This window comes from Lactuca virosa, chromosome 1 (assembly GCF_052849685.1).
Source record: "Lactuca virosa cultivar CGN04683 chromosome 1, Lactuca_virosa_CGN04683_v6, whole genome shotgun sequence".
Lineage (NCBI taxonomy): Eukaryota > Viridiplantae > Streptophyta > Magnoliopsida > Asterales > Asteraceae > Lactuca > Lactuca virosa.
In genome coordinates, this window is record NC_136426.1 from 253652635 (window position 1) to 253676162 (window position 23528).

Below are 23528 nucleotides of genomic sequence, written 5' to 3' on the forward strand. Positions count from 1 at the left end.
GCTGCAACACCATGATCACTCCCACACACATGTTGGTCATGTCTCAAATAAATATAGTTGATCAGGCTATATTAATCTCAGACATGATTACATAACTATCCAAGTTTAACCGCAGTGTCCAACATCCAAATACTTTTGTTTTGTTCTACTTACGATATTGTTTCTGGTACTTATGTATACTTGTATACTTCTTATAAAATATTTATATTTTAAAAAGTATACTTTTAGTTTAGAGCACTTCGGCCCCATAGTGTTTATAGTTGTATACCATGTAAGGTTCGGTATACTTAGTTCACTATAAACAAGAGCTCTGATACCAATATGTCACACCCCCAAACCAGAACGGCGGAAACGTTCGCGGGTGGATGACGTCATATGTAGTATCACAACAATTGCATCATAGTAATCATAGTAAACACAACCATTACATTGAATACATATACGAAAGGTATTTACATCTGTTTGATTCTTGTTTTTATACATCAAAAGTATAATCAAAAGATAAAGACGTGAATCTATTCGCTCCATCTTCTCAAAACTCCAGGAACTACCTATCTACTGATTCCCTGAGAATACAAGCAGTTTTGAAAGAGTACCAGCATAAAGCTGGTGAGTTCATAAGCAATGTTTTTGTATTGAAAACCTATTGATGACTCTGTAAAATGTTCGTATGTTTCCAAGAAAATCCAATATTTTCTTTAGTAAAAGTGTGATAATATCAGTTCCATCTATAACCACTTAGTTTCAAGCTATCCACGTATAAACCAATATTGAACAGATAGTTGATTATGTGGATCTGCCCTAAGTCCACAACCAAACAAGGAACATGAAATGAGGTGGAAACCACACATTCCACAATCTATCGAATATTCTCCATAAGTAGCCATGATGCCTAAACTAAGGAATTATAGAATTAACTATGAATGTTTGTTACTGTATCCTGTTGTAGTATAGGAAAACATTAGTTTGCATGTCTGGTTACTATCAATCGTAGTATGCGTGTATTCTTGTACAAAAACCTTTGTATAGTATGTTCTGCTTGGAAAACCCTGGCTACCACCAGTAAGTATAGTAGTTTCATTACTTAAAATAAAACTAATGAAGAATGAAATTCCGTAAACAAATGGTTAGTTTATACTATTGTGAGTCGTATAACCATGCTTGATATGACCTAGTGACATTTACGACGTTCTTCAAGTGTCGGTTAAATGACATTTGTCACCCCAGGCATGCGTGCCTAACTGTAGCTAGCAGTTCAGGTGTGGGATTGTCGGTCCCGAATAGATCTATTCATAAATCTCACGCTCTCCCTCCAGGAGACTCTGGTTATACTATGATAGGATTTATCTTGTACCCCGAAGGGTACAATTGAAGTGTTGTCTCATAATCCTGTATTAACTAGTTTACGTGTGGTTCTGTATTGTTCTCTTGTATTTGAATCCATTGTATACTGTATAAGGTAATAATTATACTTAAATAATTATTAAATGTTGTACCCTTGTAGTAATGTATATCATAAACTAAATCTGTCATAGTTTATATGTTTACCCATGTATGTAATCTGAATCGGTAAAATCTGTGTATTGAATTCCCCAAACTATACCCATTATAGTTTGCTTGAAATGTTATCTACTTGGTTTGTAAATCGTTCTGAAAGTTATGCAATTATGTTTCCAAGATAAAAGTGTCCCTTATGCTCAACATAGTACAAAAGGGATAAAATATCTAAATATTTTATAAAACGTGGAAATCGTTTGACTGTATCAATTGCATAAGTTTTAAATCGTTAAAATCATTTGTGTTTGGCTTGTATCCCCCCCCCCTGAAAACATTAAAAATCATAAAAGCGTAGGGGTATGAACTCACTGTTAGTTGTGTACAAGCGTCGAATTAACGGACTGAAATGAAGACCCTCGAGTTGTAGTGTGGCACTTAACGGAATCCTAATAACATTTAAATACATATATGTATCTAAATTAGCGATTTCGTTAGATAAAGTGTTAGAAAAACACTTTCTTTCGGTTAAGGAATGTTACCGGGACTTGATTGAATCGAGGAAAGTGGGTTTTCAGTCTAATTTACTGTTTAGGAAGTGTTTGCGGCCGTGAAGGGGGGTTTACGGCCGTGAACAGGTGTACGGCCGTGAACAGCCTCTTGAAGGGTTTACGGCCTTTGAAGGTTTGAAGCGTGTACGGCCTTAAACTGGTGTACATCAATGAAGATTTGCAGACTTCAAGGGTGTACGACCGTACACTCAAGAACGATGATGTTGGATTCGACGAAAAACGTGTTCTAGATGCTCCGAAATGACCCCCAATGGTGATTCTCGATGTTTCCCGGAAGAATAAGAGTGTTTTTGGGGTGTACAGTCAAGAGGTAGAGAGAGAGAAGGAGTGAGTGTTCGGCCAGAAAAGTGTAAATGAGGGGTAGGGTCTCGTATTTATAGGGGTTTTCGTGGTCGGTGGTGGGGTCCACCCGACGGTGGCCGTAAACGAGTGTACGGCCGTACACGGGTTTACAGCCGTAAACTCAGTCAGGCCGAAAACCGTTTGATTTTTCAAGAAGGTTCGGGTCTTTCGCGCGATTTTGGTTCCGACTCGTATATAAAGTTAATTATATAAAACTAGATGATTTTCTAAACCAAGAAGTTTGACGGGAACTTAATAAAATTCAAATTTTATTAACGGAAATCGGTTAATGGAAACGGAAAAAGGTTCGGGTTGTCACAATTCATACTATTTTCTAGATCAGAGAAACATTACATGAATCAATACACACATACTATTACTTTTCATTACAAAGTATACTACTCATTTTCAAGCACAAGAAACATATACATACTACGTAAACAAGTTAACTAGAATGTGAAATACTACTTCATGGTACTTAGCAAAATCCTTGCCAAGTCATGTTTTATAACCAGAGTCTGCTGGAGGGAGAGTGTGAGTTTGTGTATAGATCTATACGGGACTGACAATCCCGCACATTGGTTGTTAGCTACAGTTGGGACCGGCAGGTCTACGGGTGACAAATGTCATACCATTTTCGACGCCTGAAGAACATCGTGTATTATACTAGTCAATTAAGTATGGTTATAACTGATGGGTTTTGAGCAATCTAACACTCCTATGGTGTGCATGCAATCTTATGTGCCTTGGATCTATGTTTTCACTATTATACATGCAAATATACAAAATTCCAAAGCATCATCCTAACTAGCATATTATGGAGCAACTATACTACAAAAGTCTAGTTTGATGACATACCTTTTGATAGAGCTTGAAGTCTTGAACCTTTAAGAGCTTAGCCCCAATAGTGTGGAAGCCTCAAATGGAATCACAAAAGCACCACCAACAAATGGAATAACTTGAGAAGAAGGTTACTTTGGTTCTCCCTATGAAAATCGGCCCTTGCCCTCACTATGTGTATCCACTAGTGCCATTTCATGAACCATGGGATCCTTTATATAGTGTGGCTCATTAGGGTTACACCATGTAAACCCTAATGTGCATGACTTTCCATTTCCTTCATGATCCATGGGTTTTAACCTCCATGGAGTATCCATGGGTTACCACATGGGTTAAGCACAACATGAAGGACAATGGATCACAAGCCCACATATATAAGAATGAATGATTTACATAATCAACCCCCATATATTTAATTAGTCTCTTTTGATCACAAAACTAATTCCAAATTAATTCTTGATCAATACTAATTAAATGATATGATTTCATATTAATATATTATAACTTATAACATATTAATATAAATCATAAATAACCTTTTCTCACTTGTCTATCCAATTGTTCTGATGCCATGCAACCCAAATGGACCATGCTACTCTCGGGTCGAGTACATACCAATAATAGTTATGGGCTTAGACATCTAATCCAATAATAACCTCATTCACATTAAACATTAACTAAACAATTCGGTTTACAAGAAAACATTTCTTCAGTGGTTTTATTTTAAACAAAACTACTAAAAGATATTATCTTCCATTAGATACATACAGTAAGGTTCACACATGAACACACATACTATTTTTCTATTAAAAATAGTTATGAATATGTACAAACATACATTTACACTATTTCAAGTACAAACATACCTTTTACATTATTTCAAGAGAACAAAACATACAAACGGTTGGGTCTTGGGCAAAAGACTACTTTTCATTTTAAGCAGAAAATATGGGATTTTCTGGGAAGTATACTAACATTTTCATGAAACAAATACAAACATTAGACACTAAATACTTATGAACTCACCAACTTAAATGTTGATACTCTCTTTTCAAAATAACTTGTATTATCAGGGAACCAGTAGACAGGTACGCTCATGCAGGTTTTTGATAAGATGGAGCTTACTCAAGGCTCTTCTTTTTATTGCTTTACATTTTTGGTGCCATCCATTCAACTCAAAGAACACTTATGTATTGACTATATTATTAATGCAATGGATGTTGTTGCTTGTTTTACTATTGTGCATTGTTATGATATTGTACATGACGTCCTCCACCCCCGAATGTTTCCGCCATCTCGGTTTGGGGGTATGACAACAATATTGCATGTATAATTATAGAAAACATAGATCCAAAGCATTTAGGGTTGTATGTGCACCATAGGATGTTGTAGTATACTAAAACTCAAGAATCATCACCACATATTTAGCTAGGGAGTCATCACCACGGATTCTGCTGGGGATTCATCACCGCGGATTTTGCTAGGGATTAATCACCATGGATTTTTCTATGGATCCACACAATGGAATTTTTGATGGAATAACTACCACGAAATTCTCAACGGAATCCTACTACGGAATACACGACGGAATACCATCTACAACGGATTTCTTTCCGTTGTCACATATGCGACGAAAATATTGTTTTCGTTGCAACACCTTCGCTATAGGGTTTTGGGACGAAACTGTTACGTTGCAAATTCCATAGCTATTCGTCTTTTGCAACGAAATTTCATCTTTTTGCAACAAATTCCTTCCCTAGCAAAATCGCGTTTTTCTTGTAGTGCATAGTCAAACCTTAAGCAAACTTTACTGATGGACAAGACAAGGCATTGTACTTGTCTGCCCTTCATAGTTCAACTTGAAGGATTCATAGTCAAACTAGATGATTTCATAGTCAACCCTTAAGAAAAAATTATTGATTGACAAGACAAGGCATTGTACTTGTCTGCACTTCATAGTTCAACTTGAAGGATTCATAGTCAAACCAGATGATTTCATAGTCAACCCTTAAGCAAACTTTACTGATTGACAAGACAAGGAAAGGTACTTGTCTGCATTAAAATTTCGTATAAATGTGTAATACTCACTCCATGAAATTTATTTGTGAAGTTATTCATATTTGATCAAATAAATCAGCGAATGGCATACTGCAATTGCGTAGGTGAACGTATCATTAGGATATTGGGGACCCCTAAAAATCCACGAAGATTATTTTACGCTTGCACAAAAATGGTATCATGATTTTTAGTTCCTTAATATTTGTGCTATCATATTTGAACCGAAACTTATCTTCTTATCTATCTTTAAATTCACAGGGACCAAAATGTGGGTTTATCTGTTAGGTTGATGAAGAGAAGGACCAATCTTCTATGATAATAACTAAGGTAGCTAAGTCGAATAAACACTTTCAATCTGAAAATAAGAAGTTCAAGATAGCCTTGGTTTGTAGTTGGGTGTTGTTCTTGGCAATTATTGTTTACAAGTTGTAAGGTTTAGGTCTTTTGGTTAAGTTTGAAGTTCTAACGTCAATAAAGAGGTGTTGTCATTGTTATGCTTTAACTTTTGAAGTTATAATTACATTATGTATGAAGATAATGTGTATCCCGCTATATATAAAATTACGTTTCCTAATGAAATGGTTGAATTTATAAATCAAACATTTGGTTACATACATATCACATCCAACTACATAGGACCAACACACGATCCCTAATAAATTTTGGCTATCCTTTGACGAAACGCTAAAGCTGCATTTTTTGGGTCTATAAGTTCACGTATTGGTTGTCTTGATACTAGTTGTTCCATAAACATACAAACAAATACAACATAATCTCCCAACTCTCTGCTTTGTTGAGGAACACTATCTTCGAAAGTAAATGTCATATGCAATGGTCTCCTTGGGATGTTCCTCCTCTGCCAGTAATTAATTTTGTCTAAAAATTTTGCCACACGCGCCTTAAGTTTGCTAAAAGTTCTATTTGACTCAAATTTTTCAAAAGTACTCCTACCGAGACTGTCATATAAATGGACTTCAATTGACTCCAGTCGTAGTTCCCCAAACAACCACTGATTTGGATAGGAATGAATCGGCATATAAACCTGCAGAAAGTTTAAAAAATAATTACTTATTAATATTTCGATACAAAAAATGATACTAATGAATGTAATTTCAATAAAACTAACAATATACCCTATCCACATCCCACCAAGGAACCATAATGTTGGGGTATGTAGCTATCCCAGACATAAATGCCCTCCAATCATAACCATCTTCCAGAAGATGGCAAACAAAAAAGTTTGGAGGCATTATGGTATACCGGTCAGCTTCAAACCGTCTCTCCATTAACAGTCTAATCAAAATCGTGATATGTTGCGAAGGTTATGGTACTTTTGTTATAAATTAATAAATAAAAAATCACTTATAAGTATAAATTTATAAATACTTACTAATTCATCTAACCAACCATTATTTGTATGCCTAAACAACGAGCTCCAAAACTCTATACCTAATATCAAATTGTAGAATCTGTGTTGCACTGTATAAGCGTGAATTTTTTTTTCTAACACAACCTCACCGCCTGCTACGTAAGGCTGCAGGCGCAAAACTGAAAAGTCATGATCAAAAGTGAATATTGGACGAGGAGGGGGTGTTGATCTGGTAGCAACCTTCTTCTTTGCTCTTCGCTTTGGCTTTGGTGTGGTGTGTACCTAAAATATTTATATAATTATTTTATTAATGTTTAACATAATGTTTTTTTCCATATTAGCTTGTAATATATACATGAGTGAAAGGACTATGCAAAAATGTAATGGATTATGAGGCCTAGCGCTATCGGATGGTGTGGCTTCATTATAATCCACAACATCTTCATCAAAGTGAATTCTAGTCCCTATAATTATTACCTCATCGTCTAACACCAACATTACTACATTATAATTATTAATAAAATATACATATTTATTAACAAATTATATCATAAATATAACGTATAATAACCTTTTCAGCTTCATTACCATCTAAAACATCCTCATCGAAGTGATTTGATGTCCGCCCCCTGCATCTGACACCTCTTTATCTAACACCTACATTAATGTCTTTAAATTATTAATAAAATACACCTATTTATTAACAAATTATATCATAAATATACGACATCACTAACCTTTTCATCAAAAGAATAATCTGTTTGAAACTTTGCCGGTTCATCAAAATTTATGTTGTTCCATAAAATTTCCTCATTCACTTCTTCCACGTTCACCTCGGTGCGTTGTCGTTTCAAATACACCACTAACTCGAGTGCAATTAACCGATTGGCCATCTCTTCTAAACTTGGTTTCCCACTTTGTCTTGCTCTCGCTTTGGATCGTCCACTAGACGATAGACTACACGATAATTCGTCTTGCCTCCTAAAATGCTTCCGTACTGGGGATGGAACTGAAGGCGGTTCACCATACACATACTCTTGACATGACATATAATAAAAAGATCTTATATCTTCATCGTTGGGTCTCATCTTATGTCTTGGTCTTCATCCCTCCTAAAACAAATAAACATATGTATAATGTTAGTAAAAGTTTGAACAAAATATTTAAATAAATAAAAAATGTACAAACATTTGTCACATCAAAAATCTGGTTCACATCATCCCATTTCAATCTTTTTAATGCACTCTAACGCTTCATCTAAGGTGTATCTTTGTTCCTACGCAACACATAAGTACCTCGAACATATGGAAGCATCTCATAAATCTATATCTATAATTTTTTCAATTATATTAATAATGGTTAAAACAAGCGAAAACAACTAAATTACTTGTTAAAATTTATAAATATATAAAAATGTATATACCCTAAATGGTGTCGTAAATCTCGAGACCGAGTATTTGAAAGTTTGACGAGACTCCGGTAGTGATAAATATTTATTGATTTTGTTCCACGTATCCTCAAGATCATCATAGGTGTACTCCCACAAGTAACTATCCCAAGCAAAGTTATAATATCAAACTTTTAATTAGAATAAACTTTACCATAAAAAATATAAAACTTCAAATTCCACAAATAATACCTGTTCCACACATCCAAGTTCTCAGCAAAAAAATACAGTCTTGTGACACACGATCATTTGCTTCTTTCCCCAAAAACCCTTGACATAAAATATATATGAGACATGCTCTAAGTGCATCATCATCGGTAGCTAAGAAGAGCTGATTTAAAATGAAACTTTTTAAATCACTGATTTTCACCGAACTTTATGTGTGGTTCGGAAAGAGACGTTCCTGCAATAAACATCTTTTTTTACTACTAATTTTTTTCTCTGACACTTTTTTTCCTATCATTTTTGGATTAACTCCAAAATTAAATCCGTTTATCAAACAAAACTCTTCGGGGCCATAAACCATTTTAGTATCTCCACTTTAAAATACAACCGTTTTATGTCATCTGGAGATACTACTGCGTCTGGTCGTATCTGATGAAGAAACATTTTATGAAATAGCAACATGTCCCTTGTAATTGAGGGACGTCCAACAAATAACCAAACACAGTGCTTCTAAATGTTTCTCGTCGGAAACCATTCAATACTTCAGATACTTCTCATATATTACATCCCGATCCTTTTAGATTTACCACAGTTTTAACATTTTTAGAATCGTGTTGAAATACAACAAGGATAAGTTGTTATTTGTAACTATAATAAATATTAAAAAACTGTCAAAAAAATATATTATTATAACAAAAATGCAACAATCTATATTAGAAATTATTAGATTTACACAACATCGGCAATTACAATTAGAAAACAAACCAAAGTGTATTTATAACGACATCAAAATTACATAGTATTAAGCATATTACATTAAAATTTGAATATATATATATATATATATATATATATATATATATAAAACATAATAATAGCATCAAAATGCATTTTCATAACATAAACTATATGTACAACTCACAAATGCAAATGTACAACATCATGAAGCAACAATAATCATTTTTATATCAAAAAATTATATTATTACAACATATTAACACATTTATGTAACATATTAACACAAAAGTACCAAATATACAACATCACAATGCACGATTTACACATTATGCACTTGTACAATCATAGATCCAAGTATGAAATGCTATCAAAACTTCAAGTCTACTTATGAAATCTTGTAAATATCAATTATAACACACAGATCTAAGAAAATCGGAGGGGCAACACCTTAAATTTTCTTTTTTTCCTGATAAATCATAAATAAACAAAGCCTAAAATTGATAAATGATGATTAAAACACAAAATGAGTAAAGATCTTACCATATTGACGGGATTGTTCGAGAAATCATCCATTGGGAAATCGCAGACAGGGAAAATCGTCCAGAGAGAAAGAGTTCTCCAAGCAAAAAATTTGGAAAATGAAAGGGAAAAAATTATGTTTTTATACCCTCAAAAAGGGAAAATCGCAGGTAGATAGGCAAATCGCAGATGGACTGAGGTCCATCTGCGAAGATACAAGTCACTAAAGCGTACCCGTGCTTTAGAGGCTTGTACGTTCGCATATGGTTTTGGAAAATCGCAGATGGGCTTAATCCATCTGCAATTTTTTATGGCTATTTTTGTAAGTTGGGTTTTTTTTGGTTATTTTCTACAAAGTAATTAACGAAAATGGTTAATTTTGTAATTTTCTCTTGTTATATTACTAACCAAAAAATTTATTCACTCAAATATTAAAATGTTTGTTTTTTTAAGATGATTATTAATATTTAAGAGTTAAAAAAAACTATATTTAAGAAGAGAAATGAAATATTCTCATATTTTTTTGTTCCTATTAATATTTTTATTCACTAGATGAATGTAAGTGTACAACCCAATATAAGAGATCAAGAGAGGGAAAATAATAGATTCCACATGTCATTATTTTATATGCGTAGAAAAATAAATATAAACAAAAAGTAAAAGAATATTTAATTTTTATTAAGTTCATCTTTATTAAATATTTTTTATATCTAATTATTATTTGTTTGACCATGTATCACCATTTGATGCCATCGGAAGAATATAACGTTTTTTAGTTAACCATTTAGGGAGCTGCCCATTACATAAAAATCAAAGAGTTGACAGGATACTACCACAGACTCAAACTTTAGACTTAAACAGAAACCCATCCCCATCTCACTCCAATTCTGTAAAATTGACGGAAGAAGAAATTTCCCCAATTGGTTTGCTGCATACGGTGGTGTAACGACGTAAAATTTTCAAACAATTTTTCTCATTTTAAAACAAAATATGTCTCATTTCATCATTCTCAAAATCACATGTGTCTCAAATGTCAACAAATAAAACATAAATCCCAGAATCATAAAACAATTTCTCGCCAGTGTGTACAATCATACTGGTGCCTTGCCGCGATCCTCGGAACTACCTGAAACACATAACACATAACACGGTAATCATAAAGCTTAGTGAGTTCCCCAAAATACCATACACAGCTCATTAGCCACTCGAGGCTACAACTCAATAAGACCCTCCGGTCAATGTGTCTCAGTGGGACCCTCCGGTCCCACAACTCGGGTAGACCCTCCGGTCCTAACTCAGATGGACCCTCTGGTCCTTCACCTCAGCAGCTCAATATAATACACAGTAACCATGTCACATAGCAAATAGCAGGATATCTCAAAGCACAACACATACCCATAAGACCCTCTGGTCGCACATAAGTACCACTCAATGTAAGTATAGTGAGAAGACTCACCTCGTAAGATAATGAATGAAAATATCGTACTCGGGATCTCGAACTCTACCCACCGGTCTAGCCTCCGCCTAACACATAATAATTATCCCTAATTAATATTGGCCCTCAAGAAGCTACACAAACTCTTCTACAACTCACAGAAGGGTAAAAGACCATTTTACCCCTCCAATGCTTAAAAGTCCTCAATCTTGACCAAACCCTAAAAGTCAATAAAAGTCAACATCAGGGAGTACGCTACGCGTTCCCCCTCCCTACGCTGGGCGTACTCGGCTGCTACACAGAATCGGGGGTGCTCGACCCCTACGCTGCGCGTACTGGGGTTACGCCCAGCGTACGCCTCAGTTTCACTCTTCTCACATTTTTGGTCTTAATCAGTTAAGGCATAAGCTCATATCTCAGATCTAGACTCTCTAATGTCTCTTAATCCATAAAGTCATCAACTTTAAGCCTTTGCATGGCTGATTAGACACCATCCTCCAAAATACACACTCTTTTGTCTCAAGGGTCTCATAACTCATGCATGGAGTGATTTCACCAACCAAGATTGGATTTTTATGGCATAACACTACTCATACACTCAAAAGGGGTTGGTCCTAGACTCTGGAGTTCAAGATCTCATCAAGACTCCACCTTTATGGGACAAAACCCTAAAATGCTCAAATAACATGTTCATAAGAAAGGAAAGGCAAAGTCTGAAGCTTTATACATCAATAAGAAGCTTCCCACTCAGATTTGCTCAGATCTAGAAGCTTGGACTCCAACTCTCCTTCTTCAAGACCTTTTATTCTCTTCAAAACCACACAAACACTCTCTCAAGGCTCAAACACACACACAAGTTTTAGAATGGAGGTTAGGGCACTCTCAGGGTTTTCTCTCTGGGAATGGTGGCTAGAAATGAGGCCATCATATTCCTTATATAGGGGACTCACCCCAAATTAGGGTTGCATTCTGGGCCTAGTACGCCCAGTGTACTCACGGGTACGCCCAACGTACTAGGTGGCCTCCGCGTCAAGGACACGCTCACGAGTACGCGCAACGTACTCTCACGTACGCCCAACGTACTCGATTATCTCATGAACTCTTCAAGGACCACATTTGACAACTAAAGGAAATATGAAGGGCCATAGAGATATACCTGATCCCGGGATGTTACAGGTGGTGGTCGAAAATGATACAAATGCCATGGACGAGACAGACCATACCATCGAAATCGGGCAAATGGTGGGTGTGGAAATCGAAAAAGGGAACAAGGTACTACAGGAAGCAATGGGTGATTCAGGTGAACATAATAACCCTCAATGAACTTTCTATCCTTAAATATAAAAGGATTAGGCGAAGATTACAAGTAGGAATGGGTAAGCACTCTTCGAAGAACACGTAGAATCTCAGTTGCCTGCTTGCAGGAAACTCAATTGGGTGTAACCACATCCTCCTCGATCAAAATTCAAGATTGTTGGGGGAATAGTAACTGTGATTTTGAAATTATAGAAGCAACAGGAAGGTCAGGTGGTTTACTTACCATGTGGGATAGTCAACAATTCACAGCGATGGAATCCATTCGTTCGAGATTCTTTCTAATTGTTTTTGGTAGATTTGGCGAAGGTGGAGAAGAACTGGCGATAGTGAATGTCTATGCACCCCAGTCGCCAGCCCTGGAAAAGAAACTATGGGACGATCTTTCTATATTGAAGGCTAACAAGAAAGCAAGATGGATCATTATGGGAGACTTTAATGTGGTACGTAGACAGACTGAAAGAGTAAATTCCCGTTTTTGTTCAAGAACCGTGGATGACTTCAACCAATTCATTAACAACAATTCCCTCCATGATCTAAGAATAGTTGGATTCAAATTCACATACTACCGGCATGAAGGGAGGAAGTTAAGCAAGCTTGATCGGTTTCTCGTTTGTGATAACTTTCTCAACTCTTTTCATGGTTCCTCCGCCACGGTATTGCCTAGACATGTATCAGACCATAGCCCGATCATCCTTACCACCACACAGGAGGATTTCGGCCCAAAACCTTTCAGATTATTTAATTCTTGGATGGCTAGGGATGGATTTAAATTGGTTATTATTAAGGCGTGGAATGAATTTAGAGGCTATGGCGTGGCTGATTCCTTCTTGGCAGCAAAACTGAGATACCTTAAAACAAACATAAAGAAATGGAGGGATGTGGAATATGTAAGAGAATCACGGGAGATGCAATCAATGAAAATGCGATTGGAGAAACTTGATGCTTTGGCGGAAACACGTGACTTGATGCCTCATGAACTTGGAACAAGATGTAATTGTTATAGGAAAATTGTTGAACTTGAAAAGCTAGCAACTATGGATTTAAAACAGAGGTCAAGGATAAAATGGATAGTTGATGGTGATGAGAACACAAAGTTCTTCCATGGATACATCAACAATAGAAGTCGCAGGAACCAAATGCATTGTCGCACCCCCAAACCAGAACGGCGGAAACGTTCGGGGGTAGAGGACTTTAGGTAAGTATCACAACACATGTAACATAGTAATCAAAGTACAAACAACCATTGCATTAATAAGTATAAGTTTTACATAAGTGTTTAAACGTTTCATATTCAAACACTGAAGTAGGTACAGTAGAAGACAAGAGTCGCAGTACGATACTAGGTAGTCTTCACTAAAGCTTATGGAGTGTACCTGTCTACTGGATTCCTGAGAATACAAGTTATTTGGAAAGAGTATATCAGCATTTAAGCTGGTGAGTTCATAAGTATTTTAGTTCTGTTAAGTATACCCTAAGTTCTTTGAATAAGTTCACTGGTTTCTCCAGGAAATCCTATATCTCCTGAGGTGATTAACTGATAACCTCAATAGTTTCCCTCTGTAATTACTTAGTTTATACTTATTATACATAACACAATATCGAATGGACAGTTAAATGGGTGTATCTGCCCTAAGCCCACAACCAAACAAGGAACAGGAAGTAAGGCGGAAGTCACACATTTCACTGTCAATCGGACATTACTTATGTACAACTCTGATGTAATAACTAAGGAATTATAGAATTAACCACTAAAGGTCTTTTATGTTACACTAGTTTACCGAGATTGAGTGACTAAGTTCCATTGGATAAGTGGTTTAATCCCATAAACCGTTCTCTTTGTATTACTGTTTTATATTTGTATTCCTTTATGAAAACTTGAAACTGAGAGTGTGCCTGGCTCCACCAGGTGTTAATGAAAACTATATTAAACCATTGTATTTTGTATTCTATAAACTGGTACTTTGAAGGTGTACTTTTGTTTATTTGTTTATACACTAACATATTATTAATACCTTTTTAATGAGTAGTTTTTATTATAACCATACTATGACTGATGGCCTGAAACAAACGCTTTGTGGGCGTTTAAACTGGTGACAACAATTGTCACTCATCTAACTGTAGCTAGCAGCCTGAGTGCGGGGTTGTCAATCCCGATATAGATCTACAAACACTTGTTTCGATCCCCGGCTGGAGATTCTGGTTATAATGTCAGGACTTTCCTATGTGTCTAAAATGAACTAACCAACCTGAATATAGAGTCTCATAAAAAGCATATTAAACGTTACATGTATATTAGTTTTGAAAACCCAATCATTCTGAAATAATGATGGACAATATACTCTTGAATCAAAACCCTAGTTTCTTGTAAAACAGTGTATTCTAGTATACTTAAATCATGAATTATTACCTCGGGTTTGCTAACTCTGGTACTCTGTATAGTACCATTGCTAATGCAAACCCGGAATTGTGTATTATTACCTCGTGTTTGCTAACTCGGGCACTCTGTATAGTACCTTTGCTATTGCAAACCCGGAATTGTGTATTATTACCTCGTGTTTGCTAACTCGGGCACTCTGTATAGTACCTTTGCTAATGCAAACCCGACATTACCACGTGTTTGCTAACCCTAGTACTCTGTATAGTACCTTTGTTAATGCAAACTAGGTATGATGTATCTTTACTTCTTTAATATGTTGTTCGTATATTAAAGGTATTATACATATCTTGGTATAGTTGAATGAATTTTGGTAACTTCCTTGGAAAGTATACAGTTGTGAATCATACTTGTATCTTTAGTTTTGAATCATAAATTATACCTATTATAATTTATATGTTCTATCTAATTAGCATGGATTCTCATGGATGAACACCTTTGCTCAGCCTGATACAAAGGTGATGATACCAAAAGGAGTAACCTTTTGTACTCATATATGTATAATATATATATAATTAAGAAGGAAACGACCTTCGGACAAATAATACAACCCTAATTCCATATCCAAACGAGAAAAAGGAAACAAGGTAATTTATTAATCCTAAGCCCTTCAAATCTTATTTATAGACTTATACATATATGAACATGATTTTGGTGATTATATAATTTGAAATAGTTTATAAAACATTTTTCAAAGAATTTAACGGAGTTTACATGACTTTAAAGACTTAACATGGCTTCACGTTATTTTGAAAGTATTTGGTAATTCTTAAAAGCATACGGAAATTCTTTGTGTGATTATTATCACATACAGTTATTAACACAATTTATTATTGTGCTAAACTTGTATTCCCTCCCCCCCCCCCCCTAAAAAGCATTTAAAAACCATTGAAAAGGTAAATTATAGGGGTATGAACTCACTTTGATAAGCGGTGATTCGGGAAGCGTTTCGTTTCCCATAAATAGTTTATTTAACAAGAAACCGGCTCAAACCGGGCTGAGTTTCGACAGGAGAGAGGATGACTTCTCGAGAATTACGGGGCTCTGGGGCTTGCTTCGGGCTTTAGACATGATACTGGGGCCTTGGGGGGTCGTGAGAAAGTCAAGGGGGTGAAAATGTGAAATTGGGTGAAAAATGGGGTGAAAAACCTCTCAAATCCGAGAAGTCTCGCACCCTTTATATAGGGGTGCGAGGGTTCGGCCGAGGTTGGTGAGTCATCGGACAGCTGGCGAGGGTGAGGAGTCAGCAGCCACGCGTTGGTCAGCAGCGAAGCCACGTGCGAAGTCTGAGGCGGTTGCGAAGCTCGGACCCGGTGCGAGACACGTGCCTCGGACAGATGTAGGTTTCGGATTTGACCAACCTTCGGTCCAATGGTGGAATGCCACGTTGCGAGGGGGTGTCTCCGGGGTGTCCGATGCGAGGCTGTTCGCTTCTTAGTGGACCTCGGCTGCGGTCCAATCAGGAGGTTCCACGCATGGCTTCGGTCCACTCAGCAGCTGCCACGTGCGAGGTGACGTGTCACATGCGAAATTGCCCGGTTTTTCCTATTTTTCTTTATTTTTGTGCCAAAACTTGCGAAAATCATAACTTTCGCATACGAGCTCCGTTTTTGGCGTTCTTTATATGCACACATAGGTAAAATCATACTCTACGACTTTCGTTTAGACTTTCTCGGCTGATTTTGAATTTATTTTTAATAATATTATTTTAAACAGACCGGGACGGGAATCCGTTAAAAATTCATAACTTCTTCATCCGACGTCCGTTTTCGTCTGTCTTTTTACCGTTGTGCTACTTTTGACGAGACCTTCGATTCTCGTTTAAGTTGCGTCGGCTAAATATCGATCGATTTATATTTCGAATTTTTAGCTGTCTACTGCTAAACCGAAACTTCGAAAAATCATAACTTCCTCATACGAAGTCAAATTTTGACGTTCTTTTTATGAACGTTCTCGGTTTAACATTTTCTACAAGTTTCATTTAGATTTTTAAGGCTAAAAATCCTTTTATCGAAAATTCACTTTTTACACTGAACAGTGTTTTACCGGTTTTGACGCGGATTTTCGATTGGTCATAACTTCTTCGTTATAACTCGAATTTTAGTGTTCTTTATGTTTTTGGAAACCTTGTTACAAACTCTACCACTTGGTTCATCCCAATTACGATTATTGATCAATTAATTTTTGACCAAAATTTGACTGGTGTCACATTATCCCCCCGTTAGAGGGAATTTCGTCCCGAAATTAAGTCTAAAGTGATACTCACAGACTAGGTCTAATCTTTCCTTTCCCAAGTGAATTCAGGTCCTTGGTTTGTAATCCAGCGAACCTTCACTAACGGGATAAGACTTTGCTTGGTTCTTTTGATTTTCCTATCCATGGTTTTCATTGGTTCTACTACAGAGTGTAGACTTTTATTTGACTTGATTTCATTGAGTGAAATAACAAGTGTTTTTTTTTCGGACAGACACCTCTTTAGATTAGATATGTGAAAGATGGGATGAATGTTATTAAGTTTTTGTGGTGGTTTTAAGTTTAAAAGTACAAAACCAATTCTGGTAATAACCTCAAATGGTCCTACGTACTTCGAGTTTTGTATTTCACGCTTTCTCAAGCGCATCTTGTCCTTCCTGAGTGAGACTTTCATATGATAAGGTCATCAATCCTGGAATTGCAAGGGTTTTCTTTTATCGAAGCCGTAACTTCTCTGGTTAACTCTGGACGCTACATGGCGTTTCCCGATTCGTATTTTGTTTTTGGTAGTTTCTCGGATGAATTCCAGATCAGCGAGGGTGATGTGTGGAAATTGGATCTCTAGCTAGTTGCGTATTATCTACTTTAGTCCAGTGCAGATAGAATCTATACTTGTGACCATAGAAGGTTTCGAACGGAGCAACTTGAATGCTAGCGTGTTAAAGGACTCGACTAATTGGTAAATGGATATCCCATTCTTTACCATAGTCGATCCCATAGAATCATGACTACTCTAGTTCCTATAGGTTTTTGAGTGACGGCCTGAACTGGGAGATGATTCTATTATCTCAGTGGAGATAACAGATATTAGCATACCGTACACTCACACGTTCTAGTTATCTTCTCTACTTGCCACATTTTCAGGTTTCAAGGCTTCCTGTTGAGCCTCCTTACTCTATGTGGAGAGATTTGAATGGGTTATCATAGTCCATGATTGGCACTATGACCTGGGTACTCTTTCCGACTTAGGGTGTCAGCTACTATATTGGCTTTGTCGAGATGATAACGAATTTCAAATTCGTAGTCATTTAGTAGCTCGACCCACTGTCGTGGTCTCATGTTGAATTCTACCTGGTAGAATACATGATGCTGGCTTTTGCTCCGAAGTTCATGATTAGACTCATACTTGGCTTATCCACCAATACCTCGTGTATACAAGTCGTATATAATTTAGATTTCACAAAACGTTCGGATGGGTGACTCTGCCCCAGGTCCACAACCAAACAAGGAACAGGAGATAGGGCGGAAGCACACATCCTTAATCTTGTTAAGTCTAATTTATATACCACCCTCGTGTATACACTTAGCAGCGATAGATTAACTTAATGAGTTCTTAGTCTCTATTCTTGAACTTGACCTGCGGTACAATGATTTTCCTATGAGGTCTATTGAGGTACTTCGGTAGTTACTGACTTATAAGAATACTTCGGTGCTTTTCGCTTGAAGTTTCCTGTCTACTGAGTAGGCTAGAATGGCGTGGTACTCTTCGCCTGGATACTTCTGAAGTTTTGAAATGAGAGACAACCTAAGGGTTTTGCGTTATAGATTGGAAGAATTTCATCTTACGGCTGATTAAGGAAAAGTTCTCTTATACAGCATAAGAATTTTCACATGGTAAGGGCCAGGCCAAACCATGTCGAATGAGGATGTCGGAAATTTTCTCGATGAAATAGATATTAAGTCGTTCTGGGACGAATGATTACTAGGGTGATATCTTATGTACCTAAGTTTTCTGCGCTTCTGGTTTTATTCTGTTATTATCACTACGAACCCCTTTTGATTCGAACTTGGCGGGTACTACCAATAGGAGGGTCCTGATAATTTGAAATTATGAACTTTCATGAAAATGTGAAATTGGGGCCTTGGGGCTTGCTTCGGGCTTTAGACAGGAGAGAGGATGACTTCTCGAGAATTACGGGGCTCCGGGGCTTGCTTCGGGCTTTAGACACGATACCGGGGCCTTGGGGGGTCGTGAGAAAGTCGAGGGGGTGAAAATGTGAAATTGGGTGAAAAATGGGGTGAAAAACCTCTCAAATCCGAGAAGTCTCGCACCCTTTATATAGGGGTGCGAGGGTTCGACCAAGGTTGGTGAGTCATCGGACAGCTGGCGAGGGCGAGGAGTCAGCAGCCACGCGTCGGTCAGCAGTGAAGCCACGTGCGAAGTCTGAGGCGGTTGTGAAGCTCGGACCCGGTGCGAGACACGTGCCTCGGACAGATGTAGGTTTCAGATTTGACCAACCTTCGGTCCAATGGTGGAATGCCACGTTGCGAGGGGGGTGTCTCCGGGGTGTCCGATGCGAGGCTGTTCGCTTCTTAGTGGACGTCGGCTGCGGTCCAATCAGGAGGTTCCACGCATGGCTTCGGTCCACTCAGCAGCTGCCACGTGCGAGGTGACGTGTCACATGCGAAATTGCCCGGTTTTTCCTATTTTTTCTTTATTTTTGTGCCAAAACTTGCGAAAATCATAACTTTCGCATACGAGCTCCGTTTTTGGCGTTCTTTATATGCACACGTAGGTAAAATCATACTCTACGACTTTCGTTTAGACTTTCTCGGTTGATTTTGAATTTATTTTTAATAATATTATTTTAAACAGACCGGGACGGGAATCCGTTAAAAATTCATAACTTCTTCATTCGACGTCCGTTTTCGTCTGTCTTTTTACCGTTGTGCTACTTTTGACGAGACCTTCAATTCTCGTTTAAGTTGCGTCGGCTAAATATCGATCGATTTATATTTCGATTTTTTAGTTGTCTACTGCTAAACCGAAACTTCGAAAAATCATAACTTCCTCATACGAAGTCAAATTTTGACGTTCTTTTTATAAACGTTCTCGGTTTAACATTTTCTACAAGTTTCATTAAGATTGTTAAGGCTAAAAATCCTTTATCGAAAATTCACTTTTTACACTGAATAGTGTTTTACCGGTTTTGACGCAGATTTTCGATTGGTCATAACTTCTTCGTTATAACTCGGATTTCAGTGTTCTTTATGTTTTTGGAAACCTTGTTACAAACTCTACCACTTGGTTCATCCCAATTATGATTATTGATCAATTAATTTTTGACCAAAATTTGACTGGTGTCACATGCATGGACTGACAGTTGACGGATCTTGGATTACCAACCCAGGCCAAATAAAAAAGGAGGTTTATTCTTTTTTGGTAGAAAATTTAAAGAGAGATGGAGATCCAGACCAAAATTGATAAACCCCAATTTTAAAAAAACTATCTCAAGAAGCTCGAGTTTTGTTGGAAGCGGAGATTGGAGTGGATAAAATACAAAATGTGGTTTGCTCCTGTGGAAGTGAAAAGGCACCTGGGCCTGACGGGTACTTGTTCAAGTTCTTTAAGAATTATTGGGAATTAGTTAAGGATAACATTGTGGCGTTTGTAAAGTACTTTGAAAGGTGGGGTAAAATCTCAAACGGATGCAACTCATCATTTATAACTTTGGTGGCAAATGTGAAGGATCCAATATCACTCAAGGATTATCGACCCATCAACCTTATGGGGGCTCTTTACAAGATCATAGCGAAGATCCTTGCTAATCGTATGAAGAAACACATTGGGGGTTGTATTAATGAAGTTCAATCAGCCTTTTTGGAGGGACGTAACATACTGGAGGGACCTCTCATGTTCAATGAACTAGTTTCGTGGATCCAAAAAAGTGGAAAAATGTTATTATTTAAAGCGGACTTCAATAAAGCTTTTGACTCTGTCAATTGGGAGTACTTAGATTCGATTATGACACAAATGAATTTCGGTGAAAAATGGAGGAGATGGATAATAGGATGTCTAGAATCGCCGAAAGCTTCCGTATTAGTTAATGGCTCCCCAACAAAGGAGTTTGTGATGTCAAAAGGAGTAAGGCAAGGCGATCCAATGGCCCCATTCCTTTTCATATTAGCTATGGAAGGACTACATGTTATGATGAGTTCGGCAGTGGAATGGGGATTATTTGATGGGGTGAAAATTCCAAACTCCAATATTAATATCTCTCATCTGTTCTATGCAGATGATGCGTTGTTTTTAGGAGATTGGTCACAAAGGAATATTGCAAACTTAGCAAGAATTCTAAGGTGTTTCCATGTGGTCTCTAGACTAAAAGTAAACTTCAACAAATCACGAGTGTACGGTATTGGAGGTGATTTCAGTGAGGTAAGTGATTGGTTCGCTCCGCTTGGATGTGAACCATCAACCTTACCATTTACTTACTTAGGCGTACCTGTGGGAGACAATATGAATCGAAAAAGTGCTTGGAAACCTATAATAGATAAATTTAAGTCAAAATTATCGATATGGAAGTCAAAAACATTAAGTTTTGGAGGTCGTATAACACTAGCAAAAGCAGTCCTTGAGAACCTACCCACGTATTATTTATCTTTGTTTGCTGCACCAATTGGGGTAATCCAAGAACTCGAGAAAATTCAAAGGCATTTTATATGGGGAGGGATTGAGGAAAAATCGAGTATACAAAATCACAGCTCTAAAACAGGTGGAGGTATGAGCTTGGGTTCTCTAAGATCTCTTAATTTGGCCCTGTTGTCGAAATGGTTATGAAAAGTTAAAAGTGATCCATCACAATTATGGGCTCGCCTAGTTAGTGCCTTACATAAGCTGGGGAATAATGATAATTACTACTTTGCAAAGAATTCGTTAAAGGGTGTATGGTCGAACATTGCCAAAGCTCTAGTAGCAATGGAGAAAATGGGTCTGGCAGCAACAAATGTTATACAGATGTCAAATGACATCTGGAGATCAGATTTCGTTGAGGGTGATGATCTCTCGGTAGCTTTATTGCGGACTAGACTTGACAGGGCATCCCACCAGGTATCTGATGGGGAATTCTCATGGTCGAAAGATGTTCCAACAAAGGTCTCGTGTTTCGTATGGCGAGCAAAACAAAATAGAATTCCGTCAATCGTTGCGCTAAATAAAAGAGGTGTTACAGTTAACTCAATTACATGTGGTGAGTGCCAAAATAATGAAGAGACTGCATATCATTTACTCATCTCATGCCCATTGGCGAAAGAAGTGTGGCTGGCGATTACACAATGGTGTGGAGTCTCGAATTCAACCATTGATTGTACTACAGTCCGTGAGGTTCTTGTGGGGGACAACAGATGGGGACACGGCCCAAAAGAAAAGAAAGTAGCTAATGCCATAAAATATGAGACACTTTGGTGCCTATGGAAAGCAAGAAACGAAAGAGTATTCAGGAATTATAGAAGTCAACCGACGAAAATAATGGATAATATTAAATCGGTATTATTCACTTGGATAAAACATAGAACAAAGAAATGAGTATTAGATTGGAATCTATGGTGTAACTATCCGCTAAAATGCGGATGAGGCTATATTTGGTGATACACTGTTAAGTTATTTCATTTCATTGCTTTGTAATCTTTTGCTCACTAGCAACTTGCTACTCCAGCCGTTGTAACTATATTTGCCTGTTCTAAAAAAAGACCATTTAGTATACATTTTAAATACATTAAATGGCCAATATTCTTTTATATTTTTCAAGATCTTATTCCTTCTCCTTTAATCATATTTTAGTTTTAAATATTTTTAATTGTTTACTAATTACTTATTTATATTAAATATTTAATAACATTTGATTTATGAAATAAAATTCTATAACAATTATATAATGTTTTCAATGTTTTGTTTTTGTAATTATAAGGAGAGAGGGTGGTCGTAGCTCTGCTCATAGTAATGTAGCGAAGCTAGGTTGTTGAGAATGCAATAATTTTTTGAAATTTATGTACTACACATCCAATATAACTGTATAATTCCGTATTAAAATATAATTTGTATTTCAAAAACGTCCAATTAAAGAAAGATTTTATATAATATCTTATATAGATAAAGTTGAAAAAAATATATAAAAAAACATAGATAAAAATAAATTAAACGAGTTTATAAAAAAAATTAAAAAGATTAATTATTAAACATATCATTTAATTAAAGTTTAAAGTTGATAAAACAATAAATTAACAATTTAATGGCATGTTTGGCAGCAGACTTTTAGTAAGCTTATATATTTTACCTTTTAACAAAAGTCCGATTTAAACAAAAGGCTCACTTAGATATAAATTTTTAGTTTTTAGTTTAAACCAAAATTTCTAAATTAAAATTACTATTTAATTATTATATTTCATATTTAGTTGTTAGACAAATTCTTTTAATATAATTTATAATTTACTTTTATCAAACATACTTATATATAACAAATAAGAGCATACGGTATGGAGAACCGAGAAGTGCTATTTTTGCTGATGTGGCATCTCATAACCTAGTCATAACAAGATGAACACCACCCCCCTTCTTGTTAAGAGGATGTTATGGCATATCTTGTTGTGACAAACACAAGATGCAACGGGAAGTTTAATTGGTTGTTGCCTTTATCAACCAATCAAATCATTTTCTTTTTTTCTCTCTCTACTTTTTAACATGTTATAACATGAGGAACACCATTTCCCTCTTGATGTTATGGTGATGTTATAGATGAGGTGACATATGAATTTGATGTTATAACGAT

General features: G+C 36.6%; 1 protein-coding gene across 1 annotated transcript; it reads left to right on the plus strand.

The window, feature by feature from the left end:
* The first annotated feature begins 12113 nt into the window (after positions 1–12113).
* On the plus strand, positions 12114–22288 carry LOC145129178 (uncharacterized). Its single transcript, XM_079063908.1, has 4 exons — positions 12114–12279; positions 12489–13286; positions 20223–21142; positions 21647–22288. The coding sequence occupies exons 1-4, from the start codon at positions 12114–12116 to the stop codon at positions 22286–22288; spliced, it is 2526 nt and encodes an 841-aa protein (XP_078920034.1).
* Positions 22289–23528: the final 1240 nt, after the last annotated feature.

What these genes read in the sequence shown, in the direction of transcription:
- LOC145129178 (XM_079063908.1), top strand. Translation starts at nt 12,114, where the DNA reads ATGAAGGGCCATAGAGATATACCTGATCCCGGGATGTTACAGGTGGTG. An exon ending in GGAAGCAATGGGTGATTCAG is followed by an intron (nt 12,280 to 12,488) that starts GTGAACATAATA and finishes TTGAAATTATAG; the next exon opens with AAGCAACAGGAAGGTCAGGT. An exon ending in TCATGAACTTGGAACAAGAT is followed by an intron (nt 13,287 to 20,222) that starts GTAATTGTTATA and finishes TATCTCAAGAAG; the next exon opens with CTCGAGTTTTGTTGGAAGCG.